The 19,411-nt window shown below is 35.3% G+C and overlaps 2 protein-coding genes across 5 annotated transcripts in view; both read left to right on the top strand.

Moving 5' to 3' along the window:
- chn2 (chimerin 2) overlaps positions 1–8,527 on the top strand; it is a 137,936-nt gene extending 129,409 nt beyond the window's left edge. For all 4 annotated transcript variants that reach the window (XM_088601597.1, XM_088601598.1, XM_088601599.1 and 1 more), the window contains 5 exons: positions 2,720–2,893; positions 3,804–3,881; positions 6,034–6,171; positions 6,650–6,755; positions 7,879–8,527. In XM_088601597.1, coding sequence (XP_088457723.1) covers positions 2,720–2,893; positions 3,804–3,881; positions 6,034–6,171; positions 6,650–6,755; positions 7,879–8,050 — 668 coding nt within the window. In that variant the 3' untranslated portion in view covers positions 8,051–8,527. The remainder of the gene's footprint in view (positions 1–2,719; positions 2,894–3,803; positions 3,882–6,033; positions 6,172–6,649; positions 6,756–7,878) is intronic.
- A 10,117-nt stretch (positions 8,528–18,644) lies between these two features.
- On the top strand, positions 18,645–18,989 carry LOC148651387 (proline-rich protein 15-like). The gene has a single exon (XM_088602305.1). The coding sequence runs from the start codon at positions 18,645–18,647 to the stop codon at positions 18,987–18,989; it is 345 nt and encodes a 114-aa protein (XP_088458431.1).
- Positions 18,990–19,411: the final 422 nt, after the last annotated feature.

The following is a 19,411-nucleotide window of genomic DNA, read 5'->3' as shown; positions in this document are numbered from 1 at the left end:
ACTGGCAACCCTCTGAAGCTAAGCAGGTGTGAGCCTGGTCAGTACCTGGATGGGAGATCTCCAGGGAAAGGTTGCTGCTGGAAAAGGTGTTAGTGGGGCCAGCAGGGGGCACTCACCCTGTGGTCTGTGTGGGTCCTTATGCCCCAGAATAGTGACGGGACACTGTACTGTAAAAAGGCGCCTTCCTTTGGATGAGACGTAGAACTGAGATCCTGACCCTCTATGGTCATTAAAACTCCCAGGGCATTTCTTGAAAAGTGTAGGGCTGTCACCCCGGTGTCCTGGTCAAATTGGCCCTTACCAATCATGGCCTCCTAATAATCCCCATCTATGAATTGGCTTAATTACTCTGATCTCCTCCCCACTGAAAGCTGATATGTGGTGAGCGTTCTGGCGCACTATGGCTTTCATTGCATCATCCAGGTGGGGCTGCACATTGGTGGTGGTGGAAGTGAGTCCCCATTACCCATAAAGCGCTGTCGAGTTTAGTGTCCAGAAAAGCGCTGTAAGCAATTATTAATAATAATCATTATCATGTTTGTTTTCTCATCTTATTCTCTAACCATTGGTTAGTATCCGTTGGTTGGTGAGTGTTGCAGTGGTAACAGGCAGAAATAGGCAGACCAGGTTTCTCTGCCCAAAATACCTTAACTAGCTCCTCTTGATCCATAAGTGCAGTGACTCTACTCCAAGGTTTTCCTGGATTGCAGATCTTCTTAACCTGTCATAGAGAGTAAGCCCAGCACCACTATAGAAAAAACCTTCATTTCTGCCACTAACAGCTGCAATCTACTCTTTACGTCATTATTAAAATCTCAGGACCATAGGTAAGAATAGGGACATAGACTGATGGACACATTTAGAGCTTCATAATAAAACTCAGCTCCCCTTCAACACCGTGGTTCGGTAGAAGGCCCACATTATTGCAGCTGCTGAACCAGTGCACTGGTCAATCTCATGATTCCCTCTATCCTCACTCGTGAAATCTCCCCTGAGGTACCTAAATTCCTTGACTTTAGGCAGCTGTTCCTCTCTCGTCTGGATAGAGCAATCCACTCTTTTCCTGGAGAGAACTAAGACCTCAGACTCGTTGACCCCCTTCCCAACCATATCACACTCTGCTGTGAAATTTCTACAGTGTATGCTGGACATCAAAGTCAGAAGAGACAAAGAGGACAACATCATTTGCAAACAGCAGAGATAAAATCCTTATGTCACCAAACTGGATACACTCCAAATCTTGTCTGTGCACCTCATAGACAGGAGATAAGACAAGTTCCCTTGGTCTGACACCCACCTTAAACAGGCTTCCATTCAACATCGAGCGCATTGACCACAACCAGCTAACATTGTCCTGTGCCTTAAGCATTACCAGCTCATTGACCCATCCATCTGACCCAACACACCACCAAATGGTGACCAGTTGACAACTCAGCCCCTCTTCTTATCCAAGTTTCCAGGCCTTTGGTCTGATGATACAACCACAAAGTCAATCATCGACCTTCGACCCAAGGTGCACTGGTACCAAGTACACGTATGAGCAACAACGTGTTTGAACATTGTGTTCTAAATGGACAATCCATTACTAACACAGAAGTCCAATAACAACTAAATGCTTGGGTTTAGATCAGGGAGACTGTTCCTCTCAATCACACCCCTCCAAATCTGTCTGTCATTCACCATGTAAGCATTGATATCTCCCATGAGGACTACAGAGTCATTAGGTGACACCCTATCTAACACTGTACACTGTACACTATACACTGTACACTTTCTCTAAGAAGAGTGAATACTCTGAACATTTGTTTGGTGCACAAGTACAAATAACAGTAAGAGTTCTGCTTGCTGCAATTCATAGTTGCATTTAGGTAACCCTCTCATGCACTGGGACAAACTTCAACTGTATAGACCCAGCCTGGGATTCATTGGTATCCCCACACTTGTCCGGGGCCTCTCATTTGAGGGACATCCAGAGGAGGAGAGAGACCTCCCACAATCGCAAAGGTGTGTGTAGAAATAAAACCAACTATACCTGTTAGTACCTTTCAGCCTTCTGCAACGGCTCTGGCTCTTTCCTGAGCAGTGAAATCTTTCCATGTTCCAAGAACCAGATTCCATTGCCAAGGTCTAGTCTGACCTGATCTTTCCCACCCATGCTCGCATGTTTCCCCCATCTTTCACTTTGTGGGTGGTGAGCCCACATAACAATTCCATTGCCATTTTGGGATAAGCCCAGCTGAGTTTGTGTGGCCACAGGGGTGTGCCCCAGTTTCCCTTACCAGGCAGGTTTCTCTTATTTTTTAAAGGAATCATGGGAATCTACTGGAGCTTGGATTGTTGTTCATCTTGCCCCTCAATTTAGACTAATTTGCCCAGGGTGACCCTACTGGGAGTGCAAAGTTCCTGACAGCTTTAAGGCTACCTGGGGCATTCAAGCCCCTTTCCCACAACAAGGACACAATCCCATGAGGAGTACTTTTTTTTGTATTTTAAATATTAATCAGCAGGAAGGAAATGGCTTCATTTAAAATTACTAACATTGCAGTTCTATTATAATTTATTATAAAGGCAATGCCTTTGTGATACTGCATGTACAGTCTGTATATATATGGTATATATTAATTATTAAGACATAAAAGATTAGCAAAATGAACTATAACTCTACTCTTAATAAGAATGAAATATGAGTTACCATTAATTTTTAAATTGTGTATTTCAGATTGTGGGCTGAATGTGCACAAACAGTGTTCCAAATATGTTCCAAATGACTGTCAGCCAGACCTGAAGAGAATAAAGAAAGTGTACAGCTGTGATCTGACTACACTGGTGAAGGCACACAACACACAGAGACCTATGGTGGTGGACATGTGCATTCAAGAAATAGAAAAAAGAGGTTAGAATCATTTCTATACAATCCCAACATGCAACATGCAGGTGTAACATGTGGAAAAAATTCTGCAGTGTAGAATAAATTTAGAGTTTCCTCGGACAGGATTCCTGACTACTCCATTCCCCATCTTCACTCTTTAGTAATACCGGTTGCATTTTCAGAAATGTTCACATGTAGAGTCAAAACACTAGCTGACTTGCAGGTGTGAGGTAAACGTGCTAGAATCTATTAAACAAACTCTCACAACATAAATCAGTTTCTGGTTATGTCAAATGTGTTTTGGCTTGCTTTGCATTTAAGTGCCCTAAAATGAACTACAGAACTAATTAACTAAAAAAAAACATTATGATCATCTGACAATACTAAAGGTGGCTTTCACAGTTACCGTATGTTACAAGGTAAATGTAACTTAGGTTGTGCATTTTTGGAAAGAAATACACAGGAGCACATATTACGTTTGTGAAGTTATTATCAATATAAACTTGAATATGTAGTAGTAAGTTTATTCCATGCCGTAAAAAAAGAAAGAAAACACAAACTTTCGGCCTTGGAGCCTGAAGAAGGCTGTATGTATAGAAATATGTATAATATTAGGACTTGCCATAGCTTAAACAAATTTCATGTTTTTGTTGTGTCTGAGAAAAGAAAGAAAACATTACCACAAGACTGCATTCATGCAAAGATTAGAATAAAAATAAATGCTTTTTTCTTAAATGAAAATGGCAGTCTGTAAGTAAGGGATAAATATTCTTTTAAAGTAACTGACCATTTGAAAGAAGGAGACACTCATGCAGGACTTTTGCATATCAAAATAGAATCAAGTCCTAATTATGAAGTCATACACAAAACAGAGCCATAAAGAGTAAAAATTAAAATCTAAGAATTTCTTAGTCTATCATTCTTTTGTTTACAGGTTTGAAATCTGAGGGGCTTTACAGAGTTTCTGGGTTCACTGAACACATTGAAGATGTTAAAATAGCCTTCGATAGAGGTGGGTGATTCATATTCTAACCACAAACTTTGGCCTACAAGTATAACCTAGGGACTGCATAACATATCTTGTTAGACACCTGTGTTTTCAGGTGCAAATAATGCTAAAGAAGACAATTCTGGTAATATGATGATGAATCCTCTTCAACTTCTCGAAAGAGCAAAATCACCACACATTTTATTCAATAATTAATGTATTCAACTGTGTAGAGTAGCCTGTTTTTTTGTTTCATAGCAACCATGTCCACTACATAAACTAAGTAAAACTATTCTCTTAACAACTGTTTAGATAAAATGAAAGGCTGCAGTAATTGAAATTAATTGAGCTTGTGTGCATATCAGCACTATAGAGTAAGACATTTTATGTAAATCTGACCATGTGAATCATTCTGAGAAACTTGTAAAGATATGAATTATCATGACAGTGCTTTGATTCAAATCCTAAGGAAGTACAGGTGAGAAAACAGGTAAACAGGTTTATGCTTTAGGATTCTTTATACTTTTCCCTATTTATTTCTTTGGCTAGTGAGGGAGATTGTAGTTAATAAAAATACTTAAATAACATGATATTTTCATAGTGATGTTTTCCAATTTGTCTGTTTATCAGCATTATCAGGTAACATACTAGGTATTTGATATTTGATAAATATTTATCCACACTTTACAGTATATAAACACAGCCACAAGGAATACGGCAATGTCTACAATATAATAATTTTTTAAAATATCTAGTACCTATTTTATACACATAAAAATGTATTTGTCAAAGCGGTTTTGCCTGACATTTTAAGGGAGAAGTAGAATATATCAGCTTACTGCATAGGTTAAACATTGGGTAACTGAGAGAATTGTAGCCCCTGGGAGGTGAATACGAATGTATCCTGTGTTGTGAAATGTATGTCTTTTGTGTGTGATTTGTCAGATTTCACTGCTTGAGTGATAAAGTGGATTGAATGCCTCTGTGCATTTGAATAATTCAGATTTCCAAGACTGTGCCCTTGGTGTTTATGGACCTGAATGTTTATTCCTTAAAAGTGAAGTCTTTATTTACAAAATAAGACATGCAGTGTTTTAAAAAATAATAAAAATAAAAATAAATTGGACAGCAGGGTGGCACAGTGGTTATCATTGCTATCTCAGGTTTAATCCCAGACCTGGGATGCTATCTGCATGTTCACGTGGGTTTCTTCTGGGTGATACATACTGGTAGATAAACTGGCTTCTGGAAAGATTGGCCCTAGGTGTCAGTGTGTGTGTCCGTGTTTATGTATATGTGTGTACCCTATGATGGAGTGGTATCCTGTTCTGGGTGTACCCTACCTTGCACCCATTACCTGTCGGGATAGGCTCTGGCACCCCCCGCATTCCTGAATTGGAAAAAGCAATGTACTGTATGGATGAGAATTAATTTTTAAAATTCAACTGTTCAATTGAATATAGTAAGAGTCATTAACTACAGTATATAACAAGTGAATATTGGAAACATTCCTTTAATTTTAAAACTTTTATAAAATGATCGTATGTAGTAGAGTATACAGTTTGTTTCCTTTTATATGCATGCTGTTGATAAGTTATTGTACTTTTTAGCAATCACCCTTCTTTCCAGTCCAGAAAGATTGGAAACTGACTTTGTTAAGTGACAGTATGCGGGAGTGATCTATTCACTAGAACATTGAATTCTACCCAGTCTTTGAAATGACATTTGCTGTGAGACAGTATTAATTTTCTTTACATACTGTATTTGTTGCTTCTGTTAGTCACTATTTCATGCATTCAATTCAGAAACATAAACGTAAGATGTTTGTATAAGTAATTTAAGGTCAGAATTCCCACTGCCAAGTACAGAGTAGAAGGCAGAAAACAAACAAAACGAATAGCATTAACCAATTTCTGCTTTAGTTCTGAATATCACTAAAAGGAAGCCCACTGGATGTACTCCCATATTTCCATTATAAGTCTTTTATGATGTTTATTATGTTAATTTAAAGCTGTGAATGTTCCCATGATAGTAACGTTGGATCTTCTTGGTACCACAGGGGTCACACTGCTTTTCATTAGATCAGGTTATTAATTGTATGCAAGAGATTCAGTAATGTAGACAATCACATGTACAAACAAATACAGCATTAATTTTGTATTCTATTGTCTTTCAGATGGTGATAAGGCTGACATCTGTGCTAACACGTACTCAGACATCAACATAATTACAGGAGCACTTAAGCTGTATTTCCGAGACCTACCAATACCAGTGATTACTTATGATGTTTATTCCAAATTTATTGAGGCAGCAAGTAAGTACAACAGATGAAACAGTACATTTCACAGTGTGTTCTCATTACTGAAAACATGGTCAGCTGAAAGCTTCCAAATACAGTTACTGTATAAAGTCACTACGTTTGTCTTGAAAAAGTTCCTTGAATGTTAATTATTAATTTTCATCTGAGTCAATGTTGCCTCTTCTGTAGTATTCCATAATTCCATAACTGTAATATGATCTGGTTCAATAAGTTTTTTATTAACTTATTGAATTAATTATTATCTATGTTGGATCAGTTTAAGACTTTGGCTAGGTTTAAGCTGCTGATAATTTAAAAAGACTAGATGCAGTAGACTGCTGACCTGTAGCCCTTGAGGATTTGTATTAAGCAAGCTATAGCTTGTCGCTTAAACAACTGTGGCACGAATGCAACAGCACATCTGAAGAAGCTACCTTAGCTGTTCTCTATATCTGTTAAGCGCTAGAATAACTAACTTATTTCATGTTTTTAGAAATAATTCATTCAGAAGCAAGATTAGAAGCTATTCATGATGCCCTTCTGATGCTGCCCCCTGCACATTATGAGACACTTCGTTATTTAATGACTCATCTGAAAAGGTAAGGCAGTTATACAATAAACATATTTTTATCCACATTATTCAAAGTGTGTTTTTTGACATTATGTTAAATATGTAATATGTGCTCCACATATTACTATTATTATGTGGTAACTGATCCACATATTTATAGACATTAAAAAATCTTCACTGGAGCTGCATAACGAAATTAAGGGGTTAGCCGAATGATTTTCGGCTGTTATTTTAATTGAATCTCTTGTAGATTAAGAGAGGTTGGTTAGAATAATTATTTACATACCCCTTTTGGCATGAATAATATACAGAAACATTTATATAATATATAACACTGTATAATATATATATAGTATATTACTATAAATAATATATATGAGATACTGTTCTGATAAAAAGAAAGTGGAGACATTCACATGTGCAAAGCCTGAGTTTTGGTTGGTGAGAGTGCTTCCAAGGAGAGACTGGTTGAGAGCCGGAATACAGACATGTCAAAATGTCAGACGTTATTATTGTTGTTCTACTAATATAGTAGAAGCTGCAGGAGGAAATCTGGGACCTCAGGGGTTCTTGTACCCAGAGAAGAAACATAGGGTTCTAGTCAAGTCTGTCAAGTACTGAGATGATGAGAGAATTGAGGAAGGGCACCTTGAAAAGAAAGGGAATATTTTGAGCACCATCACTACAACACCCATTAACTTTAGTTACTTTGCACTGAAAAATATACCTTGCTCAAACAAGGCAACCAAAGCTTTTCCCACTTTTGTTATAAAATATATATTGTAGTATTGACGGACTTTGTCATTATTTAAAAAATATTGAGTGCGTGCTTCCAATAAACCGTATAATATACAATAGACAGTCTAATGGCTCATTTCTACAGAACAGGAAGGCAGCTTTTTTCATGAAACAGGATTCAGTAAAACCTTAAGATAACACCAAGCGATATCTTGGTCAGCCTTGGACATTTCATAACGCATCATACTTTTTAAAATTTAAAATGCTTTTTGAACATATTCTGCATCCTGCAGCTTCAATACACTATATACTGTACTACATATTGAGTATACAATTTTATAGATTTTTAAATAAACATTATATTTGTCTATTTGGAATTTTTTACAGACTGATTTTCTTTACTTTCTTTGCAGGGTAACATTATATGAAAAGGATAATTTCATGAATGCCGAAAACCTTGGAATAGTGTTTGGACCAACGTTAATTCGGCCTCCAGATCAGAACACTCTTACCACCTTGAATGACATGAGATACCAGAAGTTAATTGTTCAGCTTTTGATTGAAAATGAAGATGTGCTATTTTAAAAAAAAGTAAACGTGTCACATCCACTAGATTCTCTGCTGAAATGGAGTAAATTATGTGCTGCAAATCATTCTGAATGTTTGTTCTGCAGTTGTGCAGATGAATACCAGTATTGCTTCTCTGTCTTATAGACATACCTCTGTGAAGTTGAGGTTGAGAAGTGGCCTTCTGTATTTTATATTTTAATGGCACAGAATTAGTAGCCTGGATTTTGCTGTTCTTATGTTTTGCATGTTATCCATATGTATGTACAGTAGGACAAGGAAATAGATAATTGCACTAAATCAAATTATTTGTGTGAGATTTATAATCTTTGTTAAATATGGTTTGTGTACTTGGCAGTAAATATTTTAATTTAATTTAAAAAAATATATTTTATAGTTTTTATAGGATGTAATTACATTTTAGAACATGTAAGAAGCTATACAGTGTGTTGAAAAAATAAGTACATCCCCTTAGGACTTTATGGATAATAGATAGGTAAAACTAACCTCATTTTACATATAATGCAACAAAATTGTACTTTGACATTGTTTTAAAAATCAGACAGCATTCCACAGCTTTGTGTGAAAAAGTAAGTACACCCCTTGATTCAGTTACCTGTGGCACCACTTTTAGCAGCAATGACTTGAATTAAATGTTAAGAGTTGATCACTCACTCACATTGAATTCTAGCCCACTTCCTTACATAACTGCTCCAATCTCTTTATATGCACAACTTTCTTTAGGTTCTACCACAACATATTTATAGGATTTAGATCTGAACTTTGACTTGGCTATTCCATAACTTGAATTTCCTCTTATTGAAATATTTTAATGTGAATTTACTTTTGTATGTTGGATCATTGTTCTATTACGTGATCCACTTTCTGTTCAACTTTAGTTGTTGGGCACATGGTCTAACATTTTTCACTAGAATACTCTGGTAAAGTGTGGAATTCAAGCTATACCCATAAGGCATCCAGATCCTGAGACAGGAAAGCAGGCCCAATCCAACAGGTGTTGCATGCTTGGTTGTTATGAGGTTCTTCTGGTCAAAAGCAGTGTTTAGTTTTTGCCAAACATGATGTTTGATTTATGGCCAAACAACTCCACTTTTGAATCAGTCCAGAGCAAAATGTTGCAGAAATCTTGTTTTTCATTTATGTGCTGTTTTGCCAGCTTTAGCCATGCAGCAATGTTCTTCTTGGAGAGCTTGGAGAGCAGAGGTTTCTCCCTGGCTATCCTTCCATGAAAGCCATTCTTATTCAATGTTTTCCTGATGGTGGATTCTGACACTATTGCAAGACAGACATGTAGATACCTGAATGTAACCTTGGGGTTCTTTGAGATTTCTTGGTGCATTATATGATCAGATCTTGGAGAGAATTTGGTAGGATTGTCACTCCTGAGTAAATTGGCAATGGTGTTGAATTTTGACCATTTGTAGAATATTGTTCTTATCATGGAATGATGAACTTTGTATTGTTGGAAATAGCTGTATAACCCTTCCCAGATTGATAAGCAACAACTAAATATGAAGTCTATAAGACTGTCACAGATTTCTTTTGATCTGGGGATGATGTGTTACCACAAACCTGAGAGCTTAAAATCAAACTAACAAAGTTTCTGATTTTATATACATGTAGAAATCGCTTCCTAAAAATGAACTAATCATTTGCACCATGTTTTGTTAGACCTCATTCTACATTCCCTATTAATTGAGATTATAGAACTAATGCATGACTTTTTCACACAAAGATATTGAATACTTTCTGATTTTTTTTAAATATTGAAAAACTATAAAATATTTTATTAAATAATAATAATAATAATAATATATAAAGGGGGTGTAATTACTTTTTAACCACACTGTAAATTAGTTGTGGATTATTTAAATTAATTGTAAATTAGTTCTAAGTACAACAGTAAGTCCATAGGATGTTTTTAGTTTATTCTTTCTTTTCAAAAGTTACCTTCTTTATTATCTCTTATTTAAAATTGAAATATTTTTTTCTGAATTTATAAACCTGTTTATTCGAAATACAGTTGATAACTAAAACCGATATCGAAGACTATGTATGAAAGAATGATTTTCAGAATTGTTTATTTTACATTATCCATGAAATAATGCATTTAATTGCTCACATGTAGTAAACTAAGAGGATTGGTGCACAGGGTTACATCTGTATATTCAGATATGAAGACTTTCAAGCACATCCCTCTTCCATTGGTAATTTTGATGAACTGAAGTGAAAGAGAAAATGTTTTAATTTGTGATTTGCATAATTCTAATACAGTATTTTCACTGTTCTGTGATATACCTATTTAATCATTTGACAGTACAATTTAACATGTGTCAAGCAGTAGAACATTCTAGATACCTGCTGGAAGTTTGTCCTTTAGAATGGCAGCAGTTCAGTTTTTTTTAGTTGTTTCTTATTTTATGAGATGTAAGCATATCTGGTATAACTCCACAATTATAAACAAATGCAGTAAGTCCAAGTGAGAACCATTTGTCTACTTGCATTTTTCTGACATGTTCTTGTAAACGTTTTAAAAAGCTGGCTTCACAAAAATAAATATATGAACATACAATTCCAGTATTATTTTGCTACGGGTATAACACAGATGATCTAAACTGTCCAAATGTTAAAATTAAGTTTTGGATGGACAACTGCTGGAATATTTCTCACATACATAATTATAATTATGTTAAGAATTAATTATAAATCACTCAATAAAAGGAGAGAGTCCACAATATTTAAAGCTTTAAACATAGGTAAATCTTTTGTGAAACACTTACACTTACTAATTACAAGCATCACAAAAAACAATGATGTGTTATGCTCTGTTTTGCGTATATAAAAAACTCGAGGTTTTGTTGAGAGAATCAATGCTTTATTCAGTTTATGGAAACTAAATTTGAAATTTAAGCTTTAAAACTGCAGTGCTAATGAAAATATTTGTCCCACCTGACTATGAGCACAGAAAATAAAGTGGAAACAGTTTTCGAATCCTTAATATCGAAGTGAAATGTGGTCCAAACAGAAGACATACAGTATTTGTTTGATAGAACATGTTTGAATAAAACCCTGTTTGGAAAACAAGATGATCAGAAGTTTTTTGATGTATCACAATCTATATCTATTTGTTATCTTTTAAAGTAAAAAAAGTGTTACAATAATGTTAAATAGAATAACACATATTCCACGTTGACAGATATTTTCTAAAAAAAAAGCTTTAAGGTTGATTATCAATTGCTTCATGATTCTAATATTTTGCCAGAAACACATCTGCAACTGGAAATAAAAATAATTTTGTTTTTTTTCTAAGTTGGTCATTACTGTGCATGATAAATATATTTAATAATACATGAAATATAGTTACAATACACAAATAACAGTTGTGTTTCTGTTTTACATGGAATATATTAATTATGGAATACAGTGGTAAATCTTTTGTGAAACACTTGTTAAACCACTAATTACAAGCATCGCAAAAAACAATGATGTGTTATGCTCTGTTTTGCTGTTTTGTGTATATGAAAAACTTGAGGTTTTGTTGAGAGAATCAGTGCTTTATTCTGTTTATGGAAACTAAATTTGAAATTTAAGCTTTAAAACTGCAGTGCTAATGAAAATATTTGTCCCACCTGAATATGAGCACAGAAAATAAAGTGCAAATAGTTTTTGAATCCTTAATTTTGAAGTGAAAAGTGGTCCAAACAGAAGACATACAGTATTTTTTTGAGAGAACTTGTTTGAATAAAACCCTATTTGGGAAACTAAATGATCAAAAGTTTTATGATGTTGCACAATCTATATCTATTTATTTTCTTTTAAAGTAAAAAAAAGTGTTACAATAGTGTTACATAGAATAACACATATTCCACTTTGACAGATATTTTCTAATAAAAAGCTTTAAGGTTGATTATCAATTGCTTCATGATTTTAATATTTTGCCAGAAACACATCTGCAACTGGAAATCAAAAGAATGTTTATTTTTTTCTAAGTTGGTAATTACTGTGCATAATAAATATATTTTATAATACATTAAATATAGTTACAATACACAAATAACATCTGTGTTTCTGTTTTAGATGGAATACATTTAAATAAAACACTAAGGGCTTGATTTTGAGGTAAGCCCTTACCTTCAGGAAACCAAAGTTAAACGTTAAAGTCAAAATTTTGGAAATCAGGAATACAGATGTAAAAAGGGTTGACTCACTGTGGCTAAGGATCTGCGCCTGTGGCTGTGGCTGTGGCTGGAAGGTTGCCAGTTCACATCCCACAGCCAGCAGAGGAATCCTACTCCATTGGGCCCCTGAGCTGACCCTGCGCTCTGACCCCAAACTTCTCTCTCCCTGTCTGTGTGCCTGTGTGTCTTGTGGAGAGCAAGCTGGGGTATGCAAAAAGACAAATGCCTAATGCAAGAAATCGTATATGGCTAATAAAGTGATCTTATCATTCATATTCATTATAGAATATCCTTAGGTTATATTTACTCATAACTTTACTCATTGGAAAATCAGAGCCAAACAACATATTTAACATATAACAATGTTATTTACTTTTCATTGCCCCTATAAAATATCACTACATTAATTTGCTGATTATTTTCGTCTTGGAAAATAGGTGGTAAAACTGTGAATTAGAAATAAAATATCTGTCTCCAAGACGTTATTTAAAAGGTACAAGGACCCTTCGTTGTAGTACTTTTTATTTTGTTTAAAGACTGTATTTAATTTATTTGTAAAACAACATGAATGGTTTGTGTCTTGTTTCTGTATTTACTGTATATACAGTTATATTTTTTAATCAAATAGAACCAGAAATGAATCTGTAAATAGAGCCAGTTTTTAAATATCAATGCTAATTGTTCTGGTTTATTATTCTTGTTGTGGAAAAAATTGAAGGTTAGGATAACCAAGGAAAAGTCTTATTGGAGCCTCATTTTAGTTCACCTGCAATGCTTATGAATAACGTACTTCATATAACATAAAGAAAGTAAGTGGAAGTATGTTGTATATTAATAAAAATGCTTTTTATTTGCTTATATATTTGACAGGTTATGCAAATAAATTGGAAGAAAATTACAGCTTAATAGCAATAAGGTTGAAGTTAAATAAAAGTTTGCAATTTTTTTCAAAACCTATTTTCTATGATCAAGTTATTTAAAAATAAACTATAAATAGCTGCCTTTTATTAATCTACGGAAATATTTACAACATCAACAACAAAAAGAACTGCTTCATTAAAACACCGTTATTTTAAACTAAACTTTGTAAGTTTGTACAAAATGAACGTTATTTTTTGCAAAAAAATAATAGTTTAGATTGCAATTTAGAAAATGGATGTACAGGTAGGTCAGTTTATAAAAGTTTATTAAAAGCATTTTGTTGTGCATCAACTAAAGTGTCCCTTGGGTGACAGAGTGCCTGTGAATTCAGGAAAAGCAAAACACAGATCCTGGAGAGAAGCTAGTATTTGCATTGTTTCCAAAATATTCATGACAAAACTGACTCAGTAGTCTGCCACAAAGTCAGGTGGTTAATCATCCTGAAAATTAAAAAAAGGTTTATTTTTTTTCATAGAACTATGCTATAATGTACATAAATTGAATATTGAAATAGGAACAAGTAATAGGTTTACTCCATGCTGAAAAGAGAAGAAAGAAAACACAATGTTTCAGCCATGAAGCCTTCTTCAGGTGTGAGAAAGACAGGGCGGTAAGCAAAGGTAATGTAGCAGGAGAACAAAAGCAGGGATTGAGGAGGAGCGAGAGGCGGGAGCAAGGGACAGACAGAGTGGCCAGTCAGGTGGTGTGAAGTCAGGATGGGTGAATAGAGGTGTAAAATGAAACCAACAATGAATGCAGAGAATTTAGAAGAAAAGTAGTCTGTAGTTGAGAGAAGGGGGAAGGCGTGATCTTACAGCTACAGGATAATTTTAGTTTCTGTAGCCTTTCTGATGTATGAGTTAGGAAAACCATCTTTAAGAACACAGACAGAGAGATTAGTGTGATCATGCCTGTCAGAGCTGAAATGATAAACAATGGGCTTGGAGAAATCTTTAATCTTCACAGCCCTAATGTTCTCTGAAGCGATCTCCAAGTCCCCTTCCTGTTTCTCCAACATAGATGGCTGAGCATTTACTACAAGAGATACAGTAAATAAGGTTGCTGGAGGTAAAAGATCATCTGAGTGATCCAGAATTGTCCTGAGGGGCCTTGAATGAGTGTGGTGTTAGATATGTACTTGCAGGTGATACAGCAAGCTCTGTTGCAAGGGAAAGTGTCTGGTGTGGATGGTTGCTGAGGGCGGTCAAGAGAGCTGTGAACAAGAAGGTTACACAGATTAGGTGGTCGGCGATATGAGATGATGGGGTGGTCAGAAAAGAGGGCCCCAATGGAGGGATCATCCTGTAGGATGGAATAGTTTTTGTTAATAGTCCTGGGGATAGGAAGTGTGTTGGGGTGGTAGGGAAGCACCAAAGGAATGCTGTTGTTACGCCAAGAGTTCCTGATTGAGTTGATGGTCCAAGGGCTGTTTTTGGCTCAGGCAAGGGCCCTGTCAATAACACTGCTAGGGTATCCTCTGTTGATGAAAAAAAGAGTACATTTTGAGGGCTTGGTTCTGGAAATCGATGTCGTCACTACATAGCCAAAGGAACTGTGAAAAAGGGAGAGCAAGGTGAAATGAGCTGTACAGAAGATAGCTGTGTGAATCAGTGGGTTTGTAATAGACCAAAGTAGAGAGTCGGGGGTAGTTAATGGAGAAGCTGACGTCTACAAACGGAAGAGTAGTGGAAGATACGTTAACTGTATATTTGAGGCATGGGTGGAAGTTGGTGAAGTGATGCAGAAAGACTTCATGAGGCTGTCAAGAAAGGCCAAGATGTTAGTAGTCGGACAGTTTCATGCTGATACGATAGGGCGTCCAGGGGTGTCCGGTTTGTGGATTTTGGGGAGGAGGTAAAATTGATATACCTGGGGATGTTCAATGATGAGCCGGTTCGCCTCACCTGGAGGAGCTCCTTGCTGCTGATAAGAAGGGAGATGGTAGTCAGTGGTAGTCCCTGTTGGAGAGGGAGGAAGGCAGAAGTGTCGATTAGTTGTCTAGAGGCTTCAAAGATGTATACTGTAGGTCCTTAAGCCACACCACAAAAGAGCCTCCTTTGTCTGCTAGTTTGATGATAAATTTAAATATATGTATATATGTCATTATTAACATAAGGCCTGTTTTATTTGTATTTTACCAAAACAATTTCAGGTTTGCCATTCTTTGTAATTTTATTAAACACCTTAGTGATCCTTTCAGCTCTATCCAGTCCCATGTTTTTTTACAGAATTGTAATTATGCGTACCAAAAGATGACTCAGGGGCTGGAGATTGTATAGTATTCTGCAGTTAAGCTTCTTTCGAAACATCAATGAAAAATTGTGTGTACACAATAAACAAAGTTACTGAACTGGAAACCAACAGCATTCTGAGTTTCAGTCAGGCGAGTCATGCCAAGATTGTTAAAGTTTCTGTGCTTGTTGTTGGGTAGCTTTGTGCTATTAATAAACTGACAGCATATTAAAAACTACAAAGAAACATTGTAATGCTTTTTAAACAGAACATACAGTGCACTTTACCTATTCTGAGAACTATAGTTAAAGAATCCTTCCTCTCCAGCAGTGATATTCACATATTTCTAGAAAGTCTTGTATATAATTCGACTACACAATTCTAATTGTTAGTTCTAAAGGATATCAATTAATCCAAACAGGTTGCAAGTTAACAAATTTAAGATACAAGGAGCGGACATTTATGAACACACTAGAGAACACACTAGAGTACACACTAGATGTTTTTAGATTACAATTTCACTTACAATCATTATTACACATACAGTAGTGGACACCTTTGTTGGAGATGTGGAGTTACATTAATTTAGGGGCTGTGGTGAGAAGGCTATTTTGATTGAACCGTCTTCAAGAAAAGATGTATTTTGTATATACAGGTACATCACATACTGTATATAGCTGTAAATGAATAAGCAAACTACTGAATGACACTTAAAAACATTTTATGTCTTATTTTTGTTTTGCCTTAGTTAATTTTATATTTATAATTTTACATCTAAGGTCTTAATATAAAACGATTTTTGTGAGAACCTACTATAAAATGTTTGAAAATGATTTATAGGTTCCACGTATCACAATGGTTATATAGAGAAAATCCCCAAGAAAAGATACATTCTAACTTTTATTATTTAATAGTTAGTTAAAATATTTCTGTCAATTCTGAGATAAATTGCCAAATTTTCCAAAACTTTGATTTCTTTAATCTGTAACTATAGTAGTTACATATAGTAGTAGTCTAAAAAGAAAATAAATGACTCTAAGAAAACTGTAAGTTTATATATCTAAAACTAGCATAGCTTTAAAAATTAACTTTACTTAGCTTAATGGCTACTGATATTTTGGTATTATATTTTAAAAGCAATATATGTGGTTACATTTTTATAACAAAAATAATTCATTCCCATTATGACACTCCATTACACATACTGTACATTAGAAGGAACATTGCAGTCCCTTCACTGACACTCAGGTGGGTGTTTTCTGTCACTATTGCACCATTTGCCACACCAGTCAATAATTAAAGGACTTAAAACTGCACCATCATCAATAATATTCAATATTGGCTGTCCATACATTAAGAAATGTTCCGCTCGAAGATTGAATGGTGAGTGAATGAAGGTCATCCTCTGGATGAGATGTAAAACCAAGGTCTTGACTACACTGTTATTAAAGATCCAATGGCACTGATTGTAAGAATAGTATTATGTCCTGGCTAAGATCCATGTTTACACAATCTGGTCTATCCATAGTTCACTACAAATTGAAGTGAAGAAGCGATTTCTTATTTCGACACCTGATTTACACTCCTGAAGCATATTGATTGCCACACATTAGCTAGAAGTGTGCTACGGTTTATTTGTGGGTAATGTTATTCCCTGTTATATGTGAACTGCTTTGGGATTCCTTTGGGTGAAAATAGTTCTAAAAAAGCAAGGAATCATTATTACTGTAATTCAGTTGTTACAGAAGATGTGTAGTATGAACCAATGTTCTGGGTTACACATACTGTAAGTACTTCATCAACAGACCCCAGATACAAAATTTTTATTAATGTAAATATAAAGCACCAGACAACATGGGATTTACTTTTTTAAGGTGATGCAATGGGGTCAATGTGGTGTCAGCAACACACAATTTTCAGGTGATATTGAAAACTTCAGACTTTAATATCACCGGTATTTATTTTTAGATATGACATACAGTAAATACCTTTCATATTTTAAATTGAACTTCCAGTTGCTTTGGAATAAATGAAATACATTTTTCTCATTTCAAGTGTTAAAATACCCTCTTTTCCTCAGTATCTGTAAGTGTATGGTTAAATACTGTAGATGTGTAGATTACAGTATATAGGTTTTTACGGTTGTATGATGCTACTATTTTCAGAATTAGCAATTAAAATTTACATAAGAGACATTATGTTTTTATGTTTCGGGCTTTGCTTCCTTGTTTCCGATATAAGGTGTGTTGTGTATACTGCTCTTATGTAGCAACAGAGCTGCTGGATAGTTGCTTAGAAACATCGTTCCGCCTACTTCATCTACCTGCATCAGTCTTACCTGGACTCAGTGCACACCTGCGTGCAGTGAAATTGCTGACGTTGTAAATAGGAGAGGACAAAGGTGTGCTCTTCCCTATCGCATAACTCTAGTAGGAATCCAGCAGGTCCAGAAAACAGCACCAACATTCTGTAAACGTGCTTTTCAACAAACCTCCCTATTACGGTGTTTCAGTTCTACAGAAAAAAAAGGCTTACGACTTCTTTATGAAATTTAGCGCAAGCCGGGAAAAAATCTTCTAATAAAACGTCTATGATTTTTTATCATGCTCAAACAGGTGCGTGTCGACATCAAGTGAACTTGGCACTACAATAGAGGATTTCAGTCACTGATACGTCTCCAGGGATCAACTAAACGTTTAAACGGGAGCAACACATGGATTAATAGCTCCAAAAAAGTTTGCTTCATGGGATTTTTCTTTATTTTATTTTCTCATTGGGTTTTGTTCAATTGACAACAAGTTTGAATAACCTGGTTTTATTAGGTAAGAAAGTCTGCACGAATGTAAAGGCTATGAATTCCAAAGATATGAATCATTACAATGAGTTTCTCGCGTATTCTTATTTAAATTAAGATTAGTCTGAAAAATTACTAAATAATAACTACAGAATTTACTTGTTTAATTCGAGTTAACTACTGCATTAATTGAAATTCAAGATTTTAAGATATCAGATAAGGCATGTTTGTCGCGAACGACGGATGAAAGGTACAATATTTGTCTATTTCGAGTTAGAGTATAAACACCTTTTCTTGGAATCCCATTCAATAGCTTTTTGTATTATTGTCTTAATATTTTTTTATCGTACCACGTTCTGCCATCTAATACTAATGTTTGTCCTTAAATGTTAAAAGTGTAACGGTGATTATTATTATTATTATTATTATTATTATTATTATTATTATTATTAGGTGGTACCGAAGAATGGCAGAAAGAAGTACCTGGTGGAAATCCTTCACTCTCAGAAAGAAAAACAAGGACCCTGCAGCCACCCAGTACGAAGGGAATCCGGAACTTCAAACAACACAGGACAAAACGTCAATGGGCTTTACGTCGTCTTCGGACTCGCGGGAGAATCAGAACCAAAATTTAATAAAAGAGCAAGATTATGAAGACTCAAACATCGAGCCTGTTTTTAATGAGAAGACTTGCCGAAGGAATTTGAAAATCTCCCGTTCAGGACGTTTCAAGGAAAAGAGCAGAGTGCGTGCAACACTACCAGCAAACAACAATTTCTTCGAAGGCAGCAACGCTAGCGTCAAAGACTAGTCATCACCCCAGTTCCTCTCAACCCAGACATGTGTCAACCAAGATGAAGGAATAATGTTTTTTTTAGACGTTTTATAAACCATCCATTCTGGAATTGAAATTACATTTAATACTCAGTGCATAACTGCTCAATATTTAATGATTTAAATCATTGTTGTGGTATTTGTTATCTAAGAATATGATTGAAAGCTCATTTGAAAGTTTGTCTCCAGGGGTTTAAGTGGTTTTGTACTCTGCGGTGTAGTTCACTGCGTGCTAAGTTGAATTGTTGTTGTTGTGATTCAGAACTCATAAAGAAAGCGAATGGTAGCATGGATGTTGGCTTTTTTAGTTATTAATTTGGTATCAGACTACTGTTTGAGGGAAACCATCAATGGCTAATTGACTTTAATGTCTTAGGATTCTGTATATTTGTAGCCTTG

This window comes from Lepisosteus platostomus, chromosome 12 (assembly GCF_059453375.1).
Source record: "Lepisosteus platostomus isolate fLepPlt1 chromosome 12, fLepPlt1.hap1, whole genome shotgun sequence".
NCBI classification, from domain to species: Eukaryota; Metazoa; Chordata; class Actinopteri; order Semionotiformes; family Lepisosteidae; genus Lepisosteus; species Lepisosteus platostomus.
The sequence above is the reverse complement of the archived record's forward strand: the minus strand, read 5'-3'. Positions and strand labels throughout refer to the sequence as shown.

Excerpts from the sequence above, each read along its gene's own strand:
- LOC148651387 (XM_088602305.1), top strand. The coding sequence starts at position 18,645 with ATGGCAGAAAGAAGTACCTGGTGGAAATCCTTCACTCTCAGAAAGAAA.